The sequence below is a fragment of the Cucurbita moschata genome, unplaced genomic scaffold (genome assembly GCF_002738365.1).
Source record: "Cucurbita moschata cultivar Rifu unplaced genomic scaffold, Cmos_1.0 Cmo_Scf00012, whole genome shotgun sequence".
Taxonomy (NCBI): Eukaryota; Viridiplantae; Streptophyta; class Magnoliopsida; order Cucurbitales; family Cucurbitaceae; genus Cucurbita; species Cucurbita moschata.
Window position 1 is genome coordinate 3202956 of NW_019268528.1, and position 21577 is coordinate 3224532.

Below are 21577 nucleotides of genomic sequence, written 5' to 3' on the forward strand. Positions count from 1 at the left end.
AAAAAAAAAAAAAAAAAAAAAAAAAAAAAAAAAAAAAAAAAAAAAAAAAAAAAAAACGCGTTTATATCTGTATATAATATATTGAACGCTTAAGTATCGAGAAAGATACAATAATATAACATATCATCGTAGCATATCACTTGCTCGCTAGGGTGGACCGATATTTATACTTGATGGCCCAAAAAAGGAAATGCAAGAAATTCAATGCACTAAGCGCACACATGAGCCAGTAGAACTTATGAAGATCATAGTGATTGATGTCTTGGGCAGACAGCCAAGGCGAGTGGGAAGACTTGGCAGTGACACGGTTGACAAGGGACACAATAACGGAGCTTAGATAGTAGCCAACCGCCAATGAAGCCCAAGAGAGAGCCGTAGCCAAAGACCTCATGGTCGAAGGAGCCTCGGTAAAGAAAAACTCCAACAACCCCGCCAAGGTGAACAAATCAGCAGACCCCAAAAACAAGTACTGGAAGCCAATCCAAAGGAATGTGATGGGGAGCGGGTGGGCCGCGGGGTGTGCGTCCGCAATAGCCTTGCGCTTGACCTCGATGAGGGCAGCGATGGCCATGGCGACGATTGAGAGAAGTAGGCCGACGCCAATGCGTTGAAGGTGAGTGATACCGGATTCGGTTCGAGTGAGAGTGCGAGCGAAGGGGATAATGAGATGGTTGTAGAGCGGGGCGAGGAGTATGATGAAGAGTATAGGGAAGATAGGGAGAGAGGCGGGTGGGAGTTTGATGGATCCGATTTTGGTGTTCATAGTGGAGGCTTGTTCGACGGAGAAGGTGGAGAGTTGAGCGAGGCAGGAGTTGAGGATTATGGTGCATGCGAAGATTGGGAGGAGTTTTAAGACTACTTTGACGTCTTCTAGCTGTTGGGTTGTGCAGCTTAGTGATGGGTGGAAGGGTGGGGTTTGTATTGCTTTGTTTAGGAACTTGAGGGTTTGGGTTGGTGGTGGTGTGGTGTGTGTTGGCTCCTTGGTTGGCTTTGGGGTTGTGGTGGATGGGCTTCTTGTCATGCTTGCTACTGCGTTTGATGCTGTTTTGTTTCTGCTTCTACCGTTCAACGTTGCTGCTACCAATACCTGAATCATCCAACCCAAACATTTCTTTATCAACATTGAATGCAATAATACTTTTAAATTTTAAAAAATAAAAATCTTTCTGTTTCAATAATTCCCTCGTGATCTTTTGTTAATAACATAAAAACTTTAAAGAAATTTAAGAGTCTTAACGTTGGTGCGTTACTCCAAAATTTTAAAAAATAATATGAATATCGGATCATCAAAATCATTTTTATAAATTTGTAATAATACTCTTAAGTTTTCAAATTTTTTAAGAAATTGTTAATAACATAAAAACTTTAATAAAAAAATTTAAGAGTACAAATGTTAGTCTTAAATTTTAAAAAAGAATACGGATACCCGATCATCAAAATCAACCTTTTTCATTTCTGTAAAGTTTTAATAATACCCTTCAATTTAAAAAATAACTTTGGAATCTTTTAAGAAATTCCAAAAATACCTTTAATAGCATATAGACATAATTTTAAAAGTTTTTAAAAAAAATTAAGAATATTAAAAGTTTTTTTTATCATTTTTTATAAAATTTTACCGTTCGATGAGAACCCATTACTTTAAATTCATAGATGTGAGATGAATACAACTCTCACAATGGTACGATATTGTCCACTTTGAGCATAAGCTCTCGTGGCTTTACTTGGACTTCCCCAAAAAGCGAGTATTCCTTGGTTATAAAACCACGATCATTCCGTAAATTAGCATTGTGTACGATATTGTCCACTTTGAGCATAAGCTCTCGTGGCTTTACTTGGACTTCCCCAAAAAGCGAGTATTCCTTGGTTATAAAACCACGATCATTCCGTAAATTAGCGGACGTGTGGGACTTTCATGGTGGGTACATTTTTATAAACAAAAATTTAGATAAAAAAAAAAAAGAGATGAAAATGAAAAAAAAAAAAAAAAGAAAGTTTAATGAAAGAGAAGTACCTTGAGAATGGTGGTAAGAGGAGCACCAGCGGGGATCTTATTACGATAAAAACAGGAACCAGCAAGGAACAAAGGAATCGACACCAAAATAGCGATGGTTGAGATTCCAAACCCCCACTCCCACCCCAAGTTGTCTTCCATCCACACCACCAACGTCACCGCCACAACCGCCCCACATGACAAACTAAACACGAAGTAGTTGAAGAAACTCGACCTCCCCCTCCTCCCCTCCGCCGTCCCCTCCTCGAACTGCTCCGCCCCATGCGTCGGCAACGACCCCTTTATCCCCCCCACCCCCACCGCCACCAGGTATAGCCCCACGAACACCACCGCCGCCGATGCCGCCGTTGCCGCCTTCGCTTCCACCGTGAGAATCACCAACCCCTTTTACACCCAATTCCAAAAAAAAAACAACCCTTTTATGTCGTCAACAACACACTCTCCCCTCATGTCTTTTCACACCAAATTATTTATTTATTTATTTATCATTTTCCTCCATCCAAATTATACGTCATGCAATTTGTAAAAGCTGAGGGAATACTATATTTTTTTTTTATTATTCATCGTAATCATAAAAATTTTAATTAATTTCCCTCCGCCTTATAAGTCGGTGAAAGAAAATTTGAACCTACGACCTTTTTTTTAACAATTACCTTAATTGGGTTGACCTATTTTCGAATTTTGAACGTATCGTGAGGACGACGGTGGTCGTATTAGGTCTTAAATTATGAAATTTGTTTTTTTTTTAATTATTATAAAGATGGGTTTGTTGGGATGTGTGTCATTATCTTGGAAAGAAACGGGTACATACGTTATTTTGGCTGTGGGGACATTATTTTCATTCAATTCATTTCATTTTCCAACTCAATAAAAACAAAGCAAAAATTATTATTTTTCTCACTTTCTTTATAAAATTTAACTTTTAAATAAAAAAAAATTACACACATTTAAATACAACTTAATATTGAGAGGAGAGTAAGAGTACGAACCAGAAACTCGAGAAGAGAGGAGAATAAGAAGACGTAGTAAGTGGTGAAAAAGGCATCGGAAAGGAAGCCGCCAAGAAGGGCGAGAAGGAAGGCAGTGCCCATGAAATTGGTGACATGGTTAGCGGATTCCGTCGGTGAAAATTGCATGTACTTCCTCAAAAACATCACCAAGTTGCTTGCATTAGCTAGAAACGCTAAATTCTCAAGTACTTCCACTCCTAATATAACTCAGTGTTAATTGACAACTCAGTGTTAATTGACATGTATGACAAAAACAAAAAGGAGATTCGAAGAGTTCACTAACCTAACACAAACCCAGCCGCCCTCATGCCACCGTGCCGCCCTCTCACGGCCGGCCTCCTCCGCCAGTCGACGTAGCCTTCCCATACGCCGCCGTCCCCCTCCTCCTTAACAACTTCCTATAACAAACCATCCAAGAAACATTATAGAAGGATCAAAGGTTGAAAAGAAGGAAATTTGGAGAAACCCACCATTTTTGTGAATGGATGGAGGCGATTTGACTCAAAATTTGGGTCTTTGTTGGGTGGCTGAGCTGAGGTGAGCTGAGCTGATATTTATAGAGTGAAGAAAAATGCAGAGGGAGAGGGGTTTAAGGGAAACGCTCCTCTCTTTAACAAATCTGAATTATTCCTTTTTACTTTGGTACCGGACAAGAACAACTTTAACTATATTTTCTTTTCAATTATTTGACGTAATTATTATTATTATATTTTATAAAACTAAATAGTGATCTATATATTATATTCTTTTTGTGATTTGAAATATATACGCTTTTTTTTTTCAATAAATTGCTTCTAACCTCCTATTTGGTTGAGTAAAATATCGGCTCATTTAGGCAATGATCATGAGTGAGGCTTTTCGGGAAGCCCAAACAAAGTCATGAAAGCTTATACTCAAGAGTAGACAATATCATATCATTCTGGGGAGTCTAGTGTTTTTATCTAACATGGTATTAGAGCCATAGTCATGCCATATAAATGTAACGACCGAGATCCATCAGATATTGTCCTCTTTGGATTTTTTCCCAAGTCTTTAAAACGCATCATATTCTCCTCTTTGGACTTTCCCCCAAGTTTTTAACACGCGTCTGGTTGGTAAGATTTGAGCGGTTAATTAGATTTTTTTAGTGATCGAATTCTTTTGAACATATCTACATATAATAAGAGTAATTAATACATAATTGAACCTAATTAGTTTGAAAATAATTGTAGATTATGGTAAGTTGTAAGAAAACATGAAAAGGAAAAGCATATGATTGAAAGGACCTTTTGCACTTCAAAATTCAGACTTTTAGACGTTATAGAAACCTGTTTATGGCATACACTAGACGCAACGGAAATTCTCAAGCTATTTTAGTGCATGTTGTGTGAAATAAATGTTTTTATAAAATATAGTTTATGTCTATATATATATATATATATATATATATATATATATATATATATATATATAACGGTTTAAAATTATCGGTGTTTTTATACAACTTTTTTTTTTATTTGATTTATATTCAAAATGCATTTTGTAATATCAAACTACTCGATAAAACTATTATTAACGAAGATTATTATAAACATTAAAGTTTAAATTTGTACTTAAAACAGTGTGATTAATCACTGACCACCATTCATAGTCGATGGTCATGAAGGTAGAGTGAGGTTGGTGATCTTCGATAATGAGAGACATTGGTGGGCGTCGATGGTTATGGTGATCGCTGGTCGAAGCGGTTAACGATAGTCATTGGTCGGTGGTGGGCGGTTGAGCATAGGCTATAGCTAAAGGTGAAAGTTAAGATAGAGATAAGCTGTTGTGATGATTAGGGGTGTCTATATGACTCGATAATCCAATTAATCTAGGCATTTTTTTTCTATTGGATGAGTTGGCCGGTTGACATTTTTTTATCGGGTCAACCCAGCTAACCTAACCAACTTGAAAGTATGGTTACAACACAACCTAACCATATCCTACTTTTAAAATTATGACGAACTTTAAAAATATTTTACTCGTGTAATCGATGTTACAGAAGCGTTGTGATTTGTAAATGTTTAATATTTGAGTTTTATGAGATTTTAGTTATTTATCTAATATGTATGATGACATGCACCCAATGGCCTTTGTATGTATCATATGTGTGATATTATGTTATGTTACACTATATGATATGTCAAATAATATTTATGGTATCAACGAAATGTCATGATATGTCACGATAAACTATGTTATGTTATGAGATGTCATGATGTACTATGATTGTTATGCTAGACCATGATATACTATGACATGTCGTGATGTACTATGTTATGTTTATGGTATGCCATGATATGCCATGATATGTTTTGAAATAAGAAAATCTATGATGGGCAACTCCCTATTGCCAAATTTATGTTATAAATGCAGCTACCGAGTTTAATATGTGATGAAAGAATGGGGTTGTCTTGCATTATTTATTACACCATGATGGAAAGTATAGGAACTCATACATAATTGTATGTTCACGTGCATTGGGATACTTCCCATTTATGATGAGTACGGATGTGTACATGATGAGACTAAATGACCATCATGTTTACCATGATGCTACAATGATCGCTATCCCCTACGGGTGTTTAGGCAACAACCTATTAGCGAGTGCTAGCCGACCAACAGGTCTAGGGGGTGTACGTATCCACTCGGTGGGCCCATACTCAACTTAGCCAAGACTTAAAAGTCGCATAAGAGAATGAAATGAAATAATGTTTTAAATGATAGGTCTCCCATGTTGTATGTGATTGGATTCCCGACCTTAATAGTGAAGTCACTTCCTGGGTATTTCTTAAAATACTTAAACCTTGAGCTATTCTTATATTTTAGGTAAAGGACACCCATGTACGGATGACAGAATCGTCGCGTTAAGACCATGAAACTTGTGTTAAATAGTTGCACTTAGATTTATCTCGTTGCCCTCATGTTAGATCAAACCATTGTTTTACTACTTTCTCATGTGTTGGATTGATTTAAGGGTTTTATTTTATTTTATTACGTGTAAGTCTATGACATCGTTGCCAAATTGTTGTCTTGCTCGTCTCGTCCCCTCGACTCAACCACACAATTTTTTTTGACTCTCGATTCCACCAAATCAGCACGCCAACTTGAAGATTTGTAGACGTTGAGTAGTTCCCTCACTAAATTCTTGGGATTGATTTCAACTCGAAACTTTCGTTACGATGAAAGATGATTTTATAGTAATTGTAAATCTTGTGCTCGAGTAATTAGTTAACCAGAATATTGTTTTAGACCATTATTGATAGTCCATAATTTTCAGAGTTCATCACAAATGTCCACAAGTTGACCAATCAAGTGTCTTTATTTATCGATTAGGGTTGAGCTCGTTAGTATCGTATATCTGTGTGCATATCTAACCCCAACAAAAGAGTATCTTACTAAATATATTAACACTCGTCTTTTTTAAATTATAAAAGTCGAGTCATAATATTTATAATCCAAGCTGGCAATTGTTATTATAATAAAATTATGAATAAGGTGTAAAATGAATATTGAAATCATATATGTATATCTGTCACACAGTTGTATAAAGTTAATATTGAATTAAAAAGCTATTAATTTTTCCATAAATGATTTTGGATTCTTTTGCATGTGTTGTTGACCATAAGAGAAAATGGGTATTAAATGCAAACTTAGTGATAGCTTCATCATGCAAACGCATACCCATATGTATATACAATGTTTCCAGATTTAATTTTCTCATCCGTAATATATATATGTATTTATTTCTCTGATTTTGTATTCAGTGAAATTAAACAAACAGCATTTATATCAAACGAGAAGCTTAGTCTTTAGCTACATTGGGGATAATATCTATTTAATGCTTCGATTTTTCGTTCATAGTAGACAATATTATATCATTGTAGAGACTCGTTGTTCCTAACACAGACTATTAGAGTCATGCATTTAACCTAGCCATGTTATTCTTAAGTATCGAAGAATAAGTTGTAAGCTTCAAAGGTGTAGTCAAAGTGATTCAAGTATCGAACCAACTTTGTTCGAGGGCACCAAGAGAAGGAGACCTCGAGGAAGACTATAGGTGTACTCTGTTAGAGGGGAGGATTGTTGAGGACTATTAGGAGGAGTCCCACGTTAGCTAATTAAGGGGGAATCATGGATTTATAAATAAGGAATACTATCTCGGTTGGTACATAAATTTTTTGTAAAAACCAAAAGCAAGGGTATGAGAACTTATGCTTAAAGCAGACAATATCGTACCGTTGTGACGGTTCATGGTTCGTAACACGGTTTGAATTTAATTTTCTACTTAATCCAAAGTCGCTACTGTATACATATTATGAATATTTAATGCGGAAATAATAAAATTAACCTTAATGTTGCGTGCTTCGTTTAAGGCTCTTAAACAAATTAATACAATTTGAAATAAAAAGGAAAGCAATAGGAAGTAAATGTCCTAAACTAATCTATATGCTACTAAATGAAAATGCAATTAACCTACAGTCTACTAAATTTAAATATGAAACTATTCTAAGCATGTGTCACGGTCTCGTAGTTGTGATGTCATCGTCAACCGTACAGAGACGCCTTGCCTTTACCTTAAAAGTAAAGTAGCACATGACTAGAGTATTTTGAAAAATACTCAGTAAGCAACCTCTCTACCGGAGTTAAATGCAAATACATACAATTTCATGAATGGGACCTATCATAACAGTTTATTCTCCTACCGCGGCTATCCTAACGAGCAACTTGGATGAATACTTAATTTTCCTACACACGGTCCATACGTGCGAGTATGGACCCACCAGTCGGTTTGCACACCTCTTAGGTTTCTTTCTGGTCGAGCGAGCATTCTCTAGTAGCTGTTGATGTCGGACACCTGTTAGGAGTAGCGGCCGTCACGATAGCATTATGGTAAACATAATGACCGTTCCCCTGCCTCATAGCGTACGCGTTCGTACTATCATTGTAACGACCCGAAAAAAAGAAAAAAAGGAAAAAATAATAATAATTTTTAAAAATAAATAAAAAATAAAAAAATAAAGTATGGACCCTCTCTCCACCTTCCTCAAATATCTCCCCAACACCTCCAACTGCAAAGGGATCTGCAAAATAAAGAAACAGAAAGAAAAAAAAAATGGCTACTGGGAAGGAATGGCTTCACTCCAAGAAGATCTGATAGGAAGGGAAGAGATAGAAAATTTATGGGTAAGTTAGATCTCTTCTTTCATTTTTGCAGGAGATAGAAAAATTGTTTTAGATCTCTCTTTTTTCAATTATTTAGATTTTTGGATCTCTTCTCGGAAATTAAAATTGATTGAAAATGGTTTTGTCAATTGCATGAATCATCATTTTTAGGAAAGAGAAGAAAATCATAATTGATTGATGCATAGTCAGTTTTATGAAGGAAATTAGAATGGATTGTAAATGAATTTAATAGTCATTTGGGAAAGAGAGAAAAAAGAATAGATTGAAAATGGCTTTCGAATAGGCATATTAGGAAAGGGAGGAGAACAGAATGGATTGAAATTGTTTTATAATTGCATAATCATTTGTAGGAAGAAAAAAAATATAGAGAGAAGAGAACAAAGAGGTACAAGAAAGAACATGGAAAATGTGAAAAATTATTATTGTTTGTATCCAGATAATATAATATTATAACAAACCATAATTGGATTGATGATTCAAAGCAGCATGAAATAATATTGACATATTTTCAATTTGAGTTTTAGAAAATTTAGAAACAATGAAAACTTGGAATTCGATTTTTACTAAGACCGTTTTAGAGCCGTATTTCACATTGTTAGTTGGATTATTAATTAAAATGTGAAATACTAACAAAAGGTGACGAACGGTGGGATAGGAAGCGAACTCCAGCAACCTTTAGAGCAACTCTCGAGGAACGGGAGCTTACGGTAATTAAATTAGGGAGTACTTCGGCTAAGGCCAACCAGGTAAGTGGCCTTACTATAGGATAGGCTAAAAATTGTATGAGTTACTATGTCGTATGATGCGGTATATGAGTTATGATGATGTATGACTTATGATGATGTGTGGGTTATGATACCTGATGATGTGCTCAGTATTTATATATTTTGATGAATGTCGTACTTGATATGTTTGATGCACTTTGTGGCAATATGATGAGTATGATGATTGTGTGACGTTTACCTTAATATGATGATGTTTTCCATATTGAGCATGCTATATGATGATGAGTGCCATATTGCATCATGTCGTTAGATCGACATAGGACACAACCCTAAGAGCGTGAAAATGATATTAATATAAATATCCACGAGTATGTGTTACCTAGAGTAACAAAGAGATGAGACTAGAGGGTTGTGTCAGAAGAGACATTATGATGGATTTAGAGGGACCTCATGCATATTGTATGTTCATAAGCATAGGGCTACTTCCCCTAGAGATGATGAGTGCGGACACGCACCGTATGATGAGCGCGTATGCGCACAGGTGCGAAAGCACACAGATGAGGGTGTTCATGAGGTGCATGACACTATGGGGTTCCGCTGACCTCCGGACGTCGCTACAGATTAGCTTGACCAGAGGGTCCAGGGGGTGTGCGAGCGCCCTGGGGATTCACACTCGCACGTGTGAGTCGTGTGTAGGGAAGTACTACACATCCAATTTGTCCGAGACTGGAGGCCACCCCTAAGATGATTAGAGATAGGTCCCCAAATCATGATCGTATGTGTTTGCATTTGCATGGCCCCCTATAGTGGGGCCACTTACTGAGTATTCTTTGAAATACTCAGGCCGTGTGCCACATCATTTTTCAGGTAAAGGCGAGGCGCACTTGTACGGAGGACGGCGGCATCGCGAGCAGAGACTGTGGCACGTGCATAGGGTAGACTCATATTTAAATTTCTAGTTTAAGTTAGAATAGGTTGTTTTGCATTTCATTGTTTTAAATTATTTTGTATTTGTTTTTGTTTCTCTAAATTTCAGTATTTCATATTTAAACACGTAAGACCATGGCAGTGTTTTTCAGAGGAGAAGTTGTTTTAAACGTTTTCTTGAAAATTTTCATTATCAATTATGTTCATGTAAGAGTTATATTTCCGCATTATAGATGAGCATGAGACGTTAGTAGCGACTCTGAGTATGTGGAAATTTAGGGTCGTTACAATCATGAAAGAATATGAGTATCCCACGATGCATAAGCACGCAAAAATGCGTAAGGTCCCAACATTTTTTCATTTTATTTATCATTAATACAACCTTGCTAGCCTTTGTACATATGTATTATTTTTCATATCATTTCTCTCATGTGTATGTTGGGGTTGTATTTCATACCAGTTTGTCATTATGTCAATCATAGTATATCATTTATGTCGTATATCAGTCATGTCATAACGTTTTTATGCTTTCAAACATAACAATCTATAACGTGCACATATCATATCATGTATCATAACAGTACCATAATAATCTCGAGCATGTTGTCAACATATCATCTTATAACATAACATTCCATAGAGCATATCAGCTCATTAAATACAACATAACAATTACATCACATAACATTTACATATCATTTCATAACAATTTGCATAAATGGCCTATGACACATGCGAAGCCACAGACACGTCTCATCATACAACATACAATTCTAACCAATGACAGTAGGGCCCCTTACTTAGTTTGCCTTAGCCGATGTTCTCCCTAATACGAGTACGTTAGCTCCCGTTCCTCAAAAGTGCTCCAAACTATCGCCAGTCGTCGTTTTCTATTAGGTGGTTCATCGTCTTTCGTTAGTATTTCGCAATTCTAACATAAATTCAACTTAAATTTATGAAATATGACATTATAATGACCACAATTACCTTATTTAGGGTCAAAATCAAGTTTGAGAGGATCAGAACCGTGGAAATTGGGTTTAAATCTGATTAAAGTATTGATCTAGTTGATGGAAGAAAGCAAGTCATCTTGAATGACGTCAGAAAGTTGAAATTAAGGTTAAGTATTTAAGGTCTTCCAACAGTAGTGTCCACATGATTGTTGATTTCAGTGAAGTGCATGAGCTACGAACGTACTAAATAGATTCTGTTGCTCATGACATTGTAGGAGAAGGCTCAATATGACATGATGAAGTTAGGTATGAAATTTGGTGATTATTAAATTATGATAAGGGACTAAACCTAGGTAGGTGTAAATGACTAAAATGCCCCTATGATTATGTACTATTGGCTTATGACCAAAGTGATCTCGGAATGACATAAAATTTGATGAGGAGCCTTATGTCATGGTTTAAAGGAATTATTCAAAGTTACGAGGCCATTGGAATATGTTGAAAATTTAAACCAGGATTAGGGGTGATAAATTACCAAAACACCCCTATGAGAATTCTAGGATGTTTTCAAGACCTTAAAATACTCAAAATACTACGAAAATTTATATGAGACTCATTTAAGATATTAAGGTTAAGTATGAAAGATCTTAAGGAGATTAGGACAACTTTGAGATATGAACCAAGAGGAAAAGTACGTAACTATCCCTCAAGACACCTTGTAGAAATAAGGATTTTATGAATACCAAGTGACAAGATGCCTTATAAAAGGTTTATACATACAAAGAAATGTCTATAACTCATATGGATTAAGTTGTACTTGTTGAGGATTGTTGAGAGGGAGTCCTAGATTGACTAATTTAAGGAATGATCATGAGTTTATAAAAAAAGAATACATCTCCATTCGTATGAGGCCTTTTGGGAAAGCCCCAAAGCAAAGCCACGAGAGCTTATGCTCAAAAGTGGGCAATATCATACCATTGTGGAGTGTCGTGATTTCTAACATGGTATCAGAGTCTTGCCCTTAACTTAGCCCTGCCAATAGAATCCTCAAATGTCGAACAAAGAAGTTGTGAGTCTTGAAGGTGTAGTCAAAAGTGACTCAAGTGTCAAACAAAGGATGTACTTTGTTCGAGGACTTCAGAGAAGGAGTCAAGCCTCGATTAAGGGGAGACTGTTCGAGGGTTCCATAAGCCTCAGGGAGGCTCTATAGTGTACTTTGTTCGAGAGGAGAATTGTTGAGAGGGAGTCCCAGATTGACTAATTTAGAGGGATGATCATGAGTTTATAAGAAATGAATACATCTCCATTGGTATGAGTCATGGGAAAGCCCAAAGGAAAGCAATGAGAATGCTCAAAGTGGACAATATCATACCATTGTGGAAAGTCGTGATTTCTAACGATACTTGTTAAGAATTTTTCCTTGGTTGTGCTTCAAGACTTAACATATAACTTTTAGAATGAGAACCCGAGATATCCTAAAAACCTACCAATGAATAGTGCAACATGGTCGTATGACACAGACTACGTTGCAGGGAACGAATGAAGCCTTAGGTGTAGGTACTCAAACTATGTTGCAAGGAACGCATGAAGCCTTGGACATAGGTACGCAAATTGTATCGCACGAAATGCATGAAGCCTTGGATGCAAGTATTAGACTATGTTGCCGGGAACGTTTGAAGCCTCAGGCATAGGTCAAGATTGAGTTGTTCATAGAGCATAGGACCCCACAGGTCGCTTAGGGGAGAGTCCACGGGATAATAGCTCAAAACTCTAGACTATGACTAAATTAAGTATTCGAGGTTTTCTAGCATTAGTATTGACACCTTAGCATTTTGTATTGAGTACATTAACTTTGATAAGAGAATATGATCCGGTCACGCAACTATTTATTAAATATAAGAAACTGATCAAGGTATGCTTGAAAGTGGCTTGATGAACGACATATAAAAGTTTGGATTAAATTACAAGGTAAGTCCATGCGTCATTGAACCTTTCAACGTTATAGATTGGATCAGACCAATGACATACAGATCAATGCATGCATGTTACCTTAGGTAATGGGTGAATGATGCATATGGTTGTGTCAAAAGGATATTTTAAAAATGAAAACTATAAAGACCTCATGCATTATGCGTGTTCATATACATCGGGTTACTTTTCCATTTATGATGATGATTACGGATGCGTACACTATGATGATGATGAAGATCATGTCTCGCATGACACTCGGAGTCCTACTGACTTCTAGACGTCGATACAGACAGCTAGTTCGACTATGATGGGTTCAGGGGGGTGCGAACCGCCTGAGGATCCGCACTTGCATGTCTAGGTCGTATGTAGGGAAGTACTACACATCTAATTTGTCCGGACTGGAGGCCACCCCTATGATAATTTTAACAATAGATCCCAAGATCAAGTGACATGTGTTTACATTCTCTAACCCCAATAGTGAGGTCACTTACTGAGTATTTCTTAAAATACTCAAGCCGTGTGCTACTTCTATATCAACTAAAGGCAAGGCACCTCTGTACGGCTGATGACAACATCGCAAGTAGAGACCATGACACGTGCATAGATCTGTATTTCATTTCTTAGACTTGAGGTCAGTATATGATGTTTTTACTTTTAATGTCTTATTTTTTTTTATTTAATATTTTGTTATGTTATGTCAAAGACGTTTTCAAACATGCAAGTCCATAACAATGTTTTACGATAAAATTTTAAAATGTATATTTCGGCATAAGAGAGTATGTTACAATGACGGTAGAGACTTTAGGTCAATAGAAATCTAGGGTCATTGCAAAGTTAAATCATGACGTTGTTTTATTCTTCACTTTATTTTTAATTTGAGTTATGTTGTTTTAGATAAGTATATAAAAAATAGAATAAAGAATATATTAAAATATAAAAAAGAAAAAAGTAAATTAAGTAAAAAATAAAAGGTAGGCAAGTTGAGGGAAAGGCAAATTGGTGTGAAATAAGGGATCAGTACCATCCTGATGTCCACTACCGCAAATTGCTCTGAACACACAATTATTTTCTTTTTCCTTTTTTTTTTTCTTTTTTTCTTTTTCTTTTTCTTTTTCTTTTCTTTTTTTAGCTATTTTCATAAATTCAAAGCATCTTTTAAATTTTCAACCTTCAATCTCTTTCACCTTTCCCAGATTCCATTAATTTCTCTAATTTTCATTTCTCATTTTTTAAAAGCCTTCCATGTTTTTTTTTTCACTTCCATAATAAATATTTATTATATTTGAAATATTTTCCTCCCACGAGACTATAATTTGTTCGTACATAACGGTTAAGAAGATCAGGTTGAATTTATAGAATTTTTTTAATCAACTCAAAAGTTCGAGTCAGTTAGATTGATAACTCAATCCAAGAGTCGATTTGTTAAAAAAAAAAATTAATTATTTAAAAATATATTTATTTATCCATAATTCATAATTATTCCGTCTAATAGATGAAAGATATTAAAAGTTCACAAACAAACATAAATCAATCCATAATTATTCAAATAAATAAATTCTTCGTTAACATCCCAACCTAGTTTAACATTGTTATATTACTATAAATAAATACATCAATTAAATATTTTAATTAATCTAAACACACTCATTTATGCATGACATTAATAATTTTGGAGTGCCCTAAATTATTGGAAGAACTATATAAATTGTGATATAATAATTTACCCAGCAATAAATACATAATAAATAAGTTATAACTTAAATCTTAAAAAAAAAAAACTTTTATAGTCGCTTTTCAACTAACACAAAGATTAAAAAAAAATTAGTATAAACGTATGCATTTAAGAATCGGTAAAATGAAAACAATATGTTTTAAAAGTATTCAAATACATGCATTATCTATGAACATTGAACACAACCCAAATGTATGCACCCTGAACCTATCATAAATCATATTCTTAGAATCAAACCAAAAACTTATGGACGTTATTTGTTAGTTTATTCATATTATAAAATAATGTGTTTAAGAAGAATATAAAATATATGGATAGTTTTTTATTAGTTTATTCAAATGTATTTAAAGACAGTATAAAATATGTAACGGCCCAGATTCACCTCTAAGAGATATTGTTCTCTTTGGATTTTTACTTTAGCGTCTCATTCGGAAGGTTTCCACACTAGGTGTTTTGTTCTCCTCCACAACAGAATCAAAATTTTTATTTTAAAAAAATTTAACCCAACACAAACTTAAAAAACAACCGCTCATTTAACAATTACTATCAAATATCTTCATATTTAAAAAAAATTTAACTTAGGTTCTTGTATAAACGTTACAAAAAATTAATAAATTGGAAGGAGGAGATGAGTACGACAGACTATAGTACTAAAAAAATATAGAATCTAAAAAGTGAAGAAACTAATAAAAACAAGGACGAACCATAAGAAGAAGAAAAAAAATTCATCGAAAGAACCAATTCGAGAACAGTGAGATAATTATATATATTTACTTTCTATTCTGAATCGTATGTTTTTTACTTTTCAACACTCGATTCTTAGGAAGGCTAAGACGTGAAAATTAAGAGAGTAACATAATTGATTTGAAAGAGGAAGGAAAAAGAATAACAATGTGAAATAGGAAAGAAAAAGGATAATCTTTGGTTTGTTATAGTTAATTTTGATACTGTTAGGATATTTAGTAATAAATTATACTTTCCCGTATATATTATATTTGATATTTTATTATAAGGCAAATATCTAATATTTGCCTTATTACTATAGATATCTTTCCATTTATTGTTATTTCCATTTATTACTATTTCCATATCCTTGTAATTTATTTGATTATAAATAAGATAACTTTCACACCATTTAGGTGCGGTGGATTCAGCAAACATTCACATGGTATCAGAGCCATTTTGGTTTAGCAACCCGGATTCTTTCTTTTCAATGGCTTTTGAAATCTTCTACTGTTCTTCTCTACCACCACTGTTGGCTTTGACGCCGCAGGGGCAGTCGTCATGGCTGCCACATGCAGAGCCGATTGATTATTCTTCGGCTCCACCCTTTTAACCTCCAAATCATCCTTTGCCATACTCTGTACATACAACCTCACCTTTTCCAAACATAGCCTCTTTCATTTTCTTCCCAATTTTCCCTTCATCCTTCATCCCTCATCCTTCACAAAAAACCTAATCTTAGGATCTTCATCAGCATTCCTCTTCGAAAATATACAGAATCTCAATAAACCCATCAACCTTCTGTAGAGATTTACCTTTGGAATCTGGGCGCCGCACTGGCATCTTCGCCAACCAAGTTGCCGCCGCCCTTCTCGCCAAAATTGGCTCCTTCGCCCCAATGTGGCGACTCTTCCAGCTGCCCTTCTCGCCAAAATTGGCTCCTTCGCCCAATGTGGCGACTCTTTCGGCTTCAACATTGTCTTTGTCCCTTGCTCTAGGTTTCCCCTTCTACTTCTTGGGGTTAGACATATTCTCACCAGAGCCAAGGCAGCATCGTCGCTAAGCGACAATCCATCTTCATGGGTTAGACATATTCTCGCCGAAGCCAAGGCAGCATCGCCGCTAAGCAGTAATCCCTCTGCAATTTTCGATGGCCAAGAAAGTGTTTCTCTACGCCTCCTCTGAACCAGGCTGTTGACATCTTCACGAAAAGTGTTTCGCAACCTCTTTGAATTTTTCAGATCCAAGCTTCACGTTCGTTCAAATCTGACGCTCAGCTTGCGGTGGGGTGTTAAGGATATTTAGTAATAAATTATACTTTCCCGTATATATTATATTTGATATTTTATTATAAGGCAAATATCTAATATTTGCCTTATTACTATAGATATCTTTCCATTTATTGTTATTTCCATTTATTACTATTTCCATATCCTTGTAATTTATTTGATTATAAATAAGATAACTTTCACACCATTTAGGTGCGGTGGATTCAGCAAACATTCACAGATACGATGCTTTAAGCTGTATGAATATACGATACATGAATATTGCTATTATAATACAGTAGAAATTATGCATATTTATTTTTACATGAACTTCTACGACGTTTGAGCATAGAAAGATACATGAATGAACTGAGACCATATCTGAATAAGGACTATAGTATGCATGATTTTTATCAAAATTAAGCATGTTTTATTTACCATTAATTTTATAATGGATGACCCGTGAGAGATAACAAAACACAATAGTTTTCGTTCTTAAAAGCACATGAGAAATGTCAGAGATATCAAGTGCCGTGAACTGTAAACTTGCTACTATGTTTTATCCGAGGTAGGATAGCGCGTGTGAAATAAAAATTACAAATTTAGCCTTGGGGAGAGGGAAATAAAGAAAAGAGAGAAAAAGTGAGAGGGTGATGTTGAATTGTGTTGTGTTGTCGTGGTGATAGGACGTGGGTGAGTTGCGAGATAGAAAGGTGAATAAACATGAGCGTGGGAACGCCATCCAACAATGCTACTTTGTGTTTTGTGTTATTTCTTGCCCACCGCTTATTTTCATTTTTCATTTTCTTTTTCAAATATTTTTACATTTTCAATAATATCTTTAAATTTTAAAAAATATCCCAAAAATATATTTACACTTACTTTTATTAATACTTTTAATTTTTTTTTAAAACTAAAAAATCTTTTAAATTTTTTTTTATAAAAAAGTTAAAAATATTTTTACTGTTACTACACATTTAAAACTTTTAAAATTAACATTAAAAAGTTTGGAGATAATTTATACTCTTCGTATACATTGTTCGTCCATACATTTACATTGATGGTAAATTTATTATTTTTTTATTTTTAATTTTTAGCATTCAACATTAGCCATTTCGACCTAATATCATGTATATAAATAGTATATAAACAGGGTCAGGATAGGAATTATTGTCACTACGATGCATTTTTACATCCCACAGCTTCGGCAGATCGCTTAGCCTTGTTCATCTTCAGTGCAAGAGCACTCGATCAGTGAGCTATTACGCACTCTTTCAAGGGTGGCTGCTTCTAGGCAAACCTCCTGGATGTCTCTGCACCCATACCTCCTTTATCACTGAGCGGTCATTTAGGGGCCTTAGCTGGTGATCCGTGCTGTTTTCCTCTCGACGATGAAGCTTATCCCCCATCGTCTCACTAGCCGACCTTGACCCCTGTTATTTTGAGATCATATCTAGTATTCAGAGTTTGCCTCGATTTGGATTAGTAGTTTAATGCTTTGAAACTGACTAAGAAGATGAAAGCGAAAAAATAAAATAAAATAAGAAAATGTGGTAAAATTAAAATTCAATTAAGACAAACAAATACACAAAGTCCAATATGGTGTGATTCTCCTCCACTTCAATTGGCAGGCTGCAAATACCTGAAAAAATAGAGGAGAACTAAGTGATATACCTAATAAGCAACGTGCTTGCAGATTCTGATTACATCTTTAACCTAGGAGGTGATCATGGACTTTAGTCTAGACTCTAGATAGAGGACTCTTGTTGTTTATAGACTTAGATTAGGTTAGTAGCCAGTATCTAATATTGAAGCGCTACATAAAAGAAATCTCTCTATTAAGTGGGACAACATGGTGAGTGTTAGTCTGCTCATCATCCATGGTAGGTTAGCTAGTAAACCTGTCCCACAGGCCATATAGTCTCCCAAGATCCCTCTCTACGTGCTAGCTTCGTTGACTACCCACATAATCAACACCCACCCACAGAATGGATCACACATCCCTAACCAGTCTCATGTCTAGCTCAACGATATTATACTAAAGTGAAAAGTGAAGTGGAAGCTCCATTTTACCTTTGGCTTGTATCCAAAAACTTAATGAATCTGAGCCACGACATGTCGGTACACCTCAAGCAAACTATAGCACTAATAAACCATTGAGATATGGATTAGGAGGCAACAAACAAGAAGCTCAAAGAACGAAAGATATAGAGACCAAATCCAGCTACATTACCTTTCCTCATTTAGCTTGATTCTAGCCTTAGCCTGCAAATATGACCAAGCTAGCTGGAGGAAACGAGTGATGATTTTTAGCCTATTAGCCCAAAGATCATATAGCCCGTCACTCGCACAGTAGGGCTAGACCCTCTCCCACACACGTTTCATAGAAGTATTGAGAACCATTTTGATTTTTAGTATGAATTAAAACAAAAGAAATGAATAGAAGATACGTACACCCCCTAGCTTGTATTCAACCATACAAGAGTTCTTCAACATTTATGACTTCAACATTCCACGAGATATTCCTTGCCATGACTCGTTCTTCAACATTCCACGAGATATTTCTTGCCATGACTCGTTCTTCAACATTCCACGAGATATTCCTTGCCATGACTCATTCTTAACATTCCACGAGATCTTCTTTGCTATGACTCTCTTCAACATTCTTCCTTGCTATGACTCGAACATAAGGTCAAGACTCTCTCCCTAATAAAGGCATTTTAAAAACCTTGAGGGGAAGCCCAAAAGGAATAAACATTTTTGCCCCGTCTTTTGTTCCTTCTCGAGTCCCTAAAATTATGAAGTCTCATCTCTATAGTAGACCAATTTATTACATCCCAAGTCATTTTTTATTAACATAATGACACCAAGCCTTGGAACTAATCGGTCCTCACAAGTTCATAGTTAGTTTTAGACCTTACAAATCATTTCAGAACCTCTTCAAGAGATTTCAAGGAATTTAGAGGTAGAGTAGTAGCATTAGAACCAATCTCTCGAACATGCTCGAGAGTTGACTAGACATTAACTCAAACAAAAGATATCAAACAAAAGATGGCACATCAAGGTTAGAGAAACAAGATCAAATTTAAGATATTATTGATACATACAAATTATTAAAATTAAATATAAAAAAAGTACATCATGAGAATGGAGAGGGAGAGGGATAGGGATAGGGATAGGGATAGGGATGAATTATATAAAATTCTTTAGAAAATTTGGAATTTATTAGTTCTAAAGGAAGAACAACAAGAATAAAAACGAAGAAAAAAAATGGTAAAAGGAGAAAAAAAGCTAGCATGGTTTGCCTACACGACATTCAAGTGTTCCCGCGAAGCGTACAAGTCTCTTCACATAAGACCCTGGCTTGAACGAAATCATGTCATATCTCGACAAGTCCTTCTTCTTCCCTTTGGTTTGGTCTCCCGACCCAACAAACACCGCACCATTCAACAACAAATCCCCTTCCGATCTCCACGACCACTTCTTCCACTCACTCTCATCTGCATACTCTCTCTTTGTTATCGTTTTTGCATTGATGTTCTGTGGCGCAATGAATCGGTTGCCTTGGCTCACGATGGTTGGATGTTGACTACCTCCGATGGCATACATTAGCCAATGGGTGTAGTCATTGTTTACCACATGGAAGAACCCAAATCTACACCTTGGCATTCTTTGCACCAATCCCCTCCCGAAGTGGTTGAATGCGAGGGTTATTTGCATGATCTCGTCCTCTTTGTAGCTATCGCTTGCTCCGAATAACATCGCCTGTTCATATACAGATGATACAGTGTTAGGAAGCACGACAACCCCACAATGGTGTGATTCCCTAACGCGTTAGGAAGCACGACAAACCCACAATGGTGTGATTCCATGATAGGAATCATGACTCTCCCACAATGGTATGTCATAAACAAAGCAGAATGTCATAAATGAAATAATTAGATACCTCGTTGTGATGAGTGAAATGACTATTGGAAATGGTGATGCCGGTGGAACCCATGATGGCATCGATGAGGCCGTCTTGGCATGCATACATGGAAACATGGTCGATCCATATATGAGAAGAGCCAAAGATGGAGATACCATCGCCATCGCTTTGTGTTCTAAATCCATAATGATCAACGGAATCTCTAATATAGCCACCGGATTTGGAGATGATATTATGGATGTGAAGGCCATGGATGATAACATTGTGGGCGAATTGAATGGTGAGGCCAGCGCCATAGGCAATGTGAACATTAAAGCCACGAGCATCGATGGTTTTGTCGCTTGAGATCATCAGCTCTTGGGCTAGCCTGATGACCATGCTACGTCCAAAAATGATCCAAAGTGGACCTTTTTGAATCACGCCATGGCGGAGGGTTCCGGGCTTGGGGTCAACCAAGTTATCATCAGATGCGTCGGTCACCACGTAGATGCGTCCTCTCTTTCCGCCGATGGTTTGATGGCCAAACCCTAACGGGCACTCGGCTAGCTTCTTTCGATTGTTAGCCCAATTTTTATCGCATCTCCAGCATCTATCGATCGGGTTTGTCTTCAAACATGGTCCTTTATATTTATTGAGACTCCTTCTTGTACTATTGTCACCCACCATCGCCCTGCCAAACCATATTTTCGTTACAGGACAGTTCATGATGTACATATTGTTTCATTTATTCACAAACACTTTTATTTATTATGGATCTACTTACAGACGGACGGCGACGTTCAAATGCTCAGTGACGCTTTCTGGCTTAGGATTGTAGGCATCTTGGGCTACTTTCTTAGCCTCATTAGCACGAGTGAGCCAATATTCATCATGGTCATCGACATCGACATTGGCATCGGTATATGCCGCGACAAAGTACAACAACGAGAAGACGAACAAGATTCTAAACCCGGCCATCGTTATGCTTTTGTCTCTCTCTTCTTTTTTTTTTTTTTTTTTTTTTCCTTTTTGTGTTGACCTAGAACCGCTGGTGAGGATGAGTGAGCTCTCGAGAGAACCCCAAAGCCAAAATCACCAGATGATCTAGGCCAACCACGAATGTTTTTGCCTTGATGATTGATGAT

The 21577-nt window shown here is 36.1% G+C and overlaps 2 protein-coding genes across 2 annotated transcripts; both read right to left on the reverse strand.

The window, feature by feature from the left end:
- Positions 1–47: 47 nt before the first annotated feature.
- On the reverse strand, positions 48–3601 carry LOC111450266 (protein NRT1/ PTR FAMILY 4.6-like). Its single transcript, XM_023090298.1, has 5 exons — positions 3492–3601; positions 3305–3419; positions 3001–3218; positions 2012–2395; positions 48–1087 (listed from the first exon to the last, which is right to left on the reverse strand). Exons 1-5 carry the CDS (start codon positions 3492–3494, stop codon positions 137–139), a joined length of 1671 nt encoding a protein of 556 aa, XP_022946066.1. The 5' UTR covers positions 3495–3601; the 3' UTR covers positions 48–136.
- A 16063-nt stretch (positions 3602–19664) lies between these two features.
- LOC111450600 (pectate lyase-like) lies at positions 19665–21426 on the reverse strand. The gene is made up of 3 exons (XM_023090810.1): positions 21217–21426; positions 20472–21123; positions 19665–20290 (listed from the first exon to the last, which is right to left on the reverse strand). Exons 1-3 carry the CDS (start codon positions 21408–21410, stop codon positions 19817–19819), a joined length of 1320 nt encoding a protein of 439 aa, XP_022946578.1. The 5' UTR covers positions 21411–21426; the 3' UTR covers positions 19665–19816.
- Between the last annotated feature and the right edge of the window lie 151 nt (positions 21427–21577).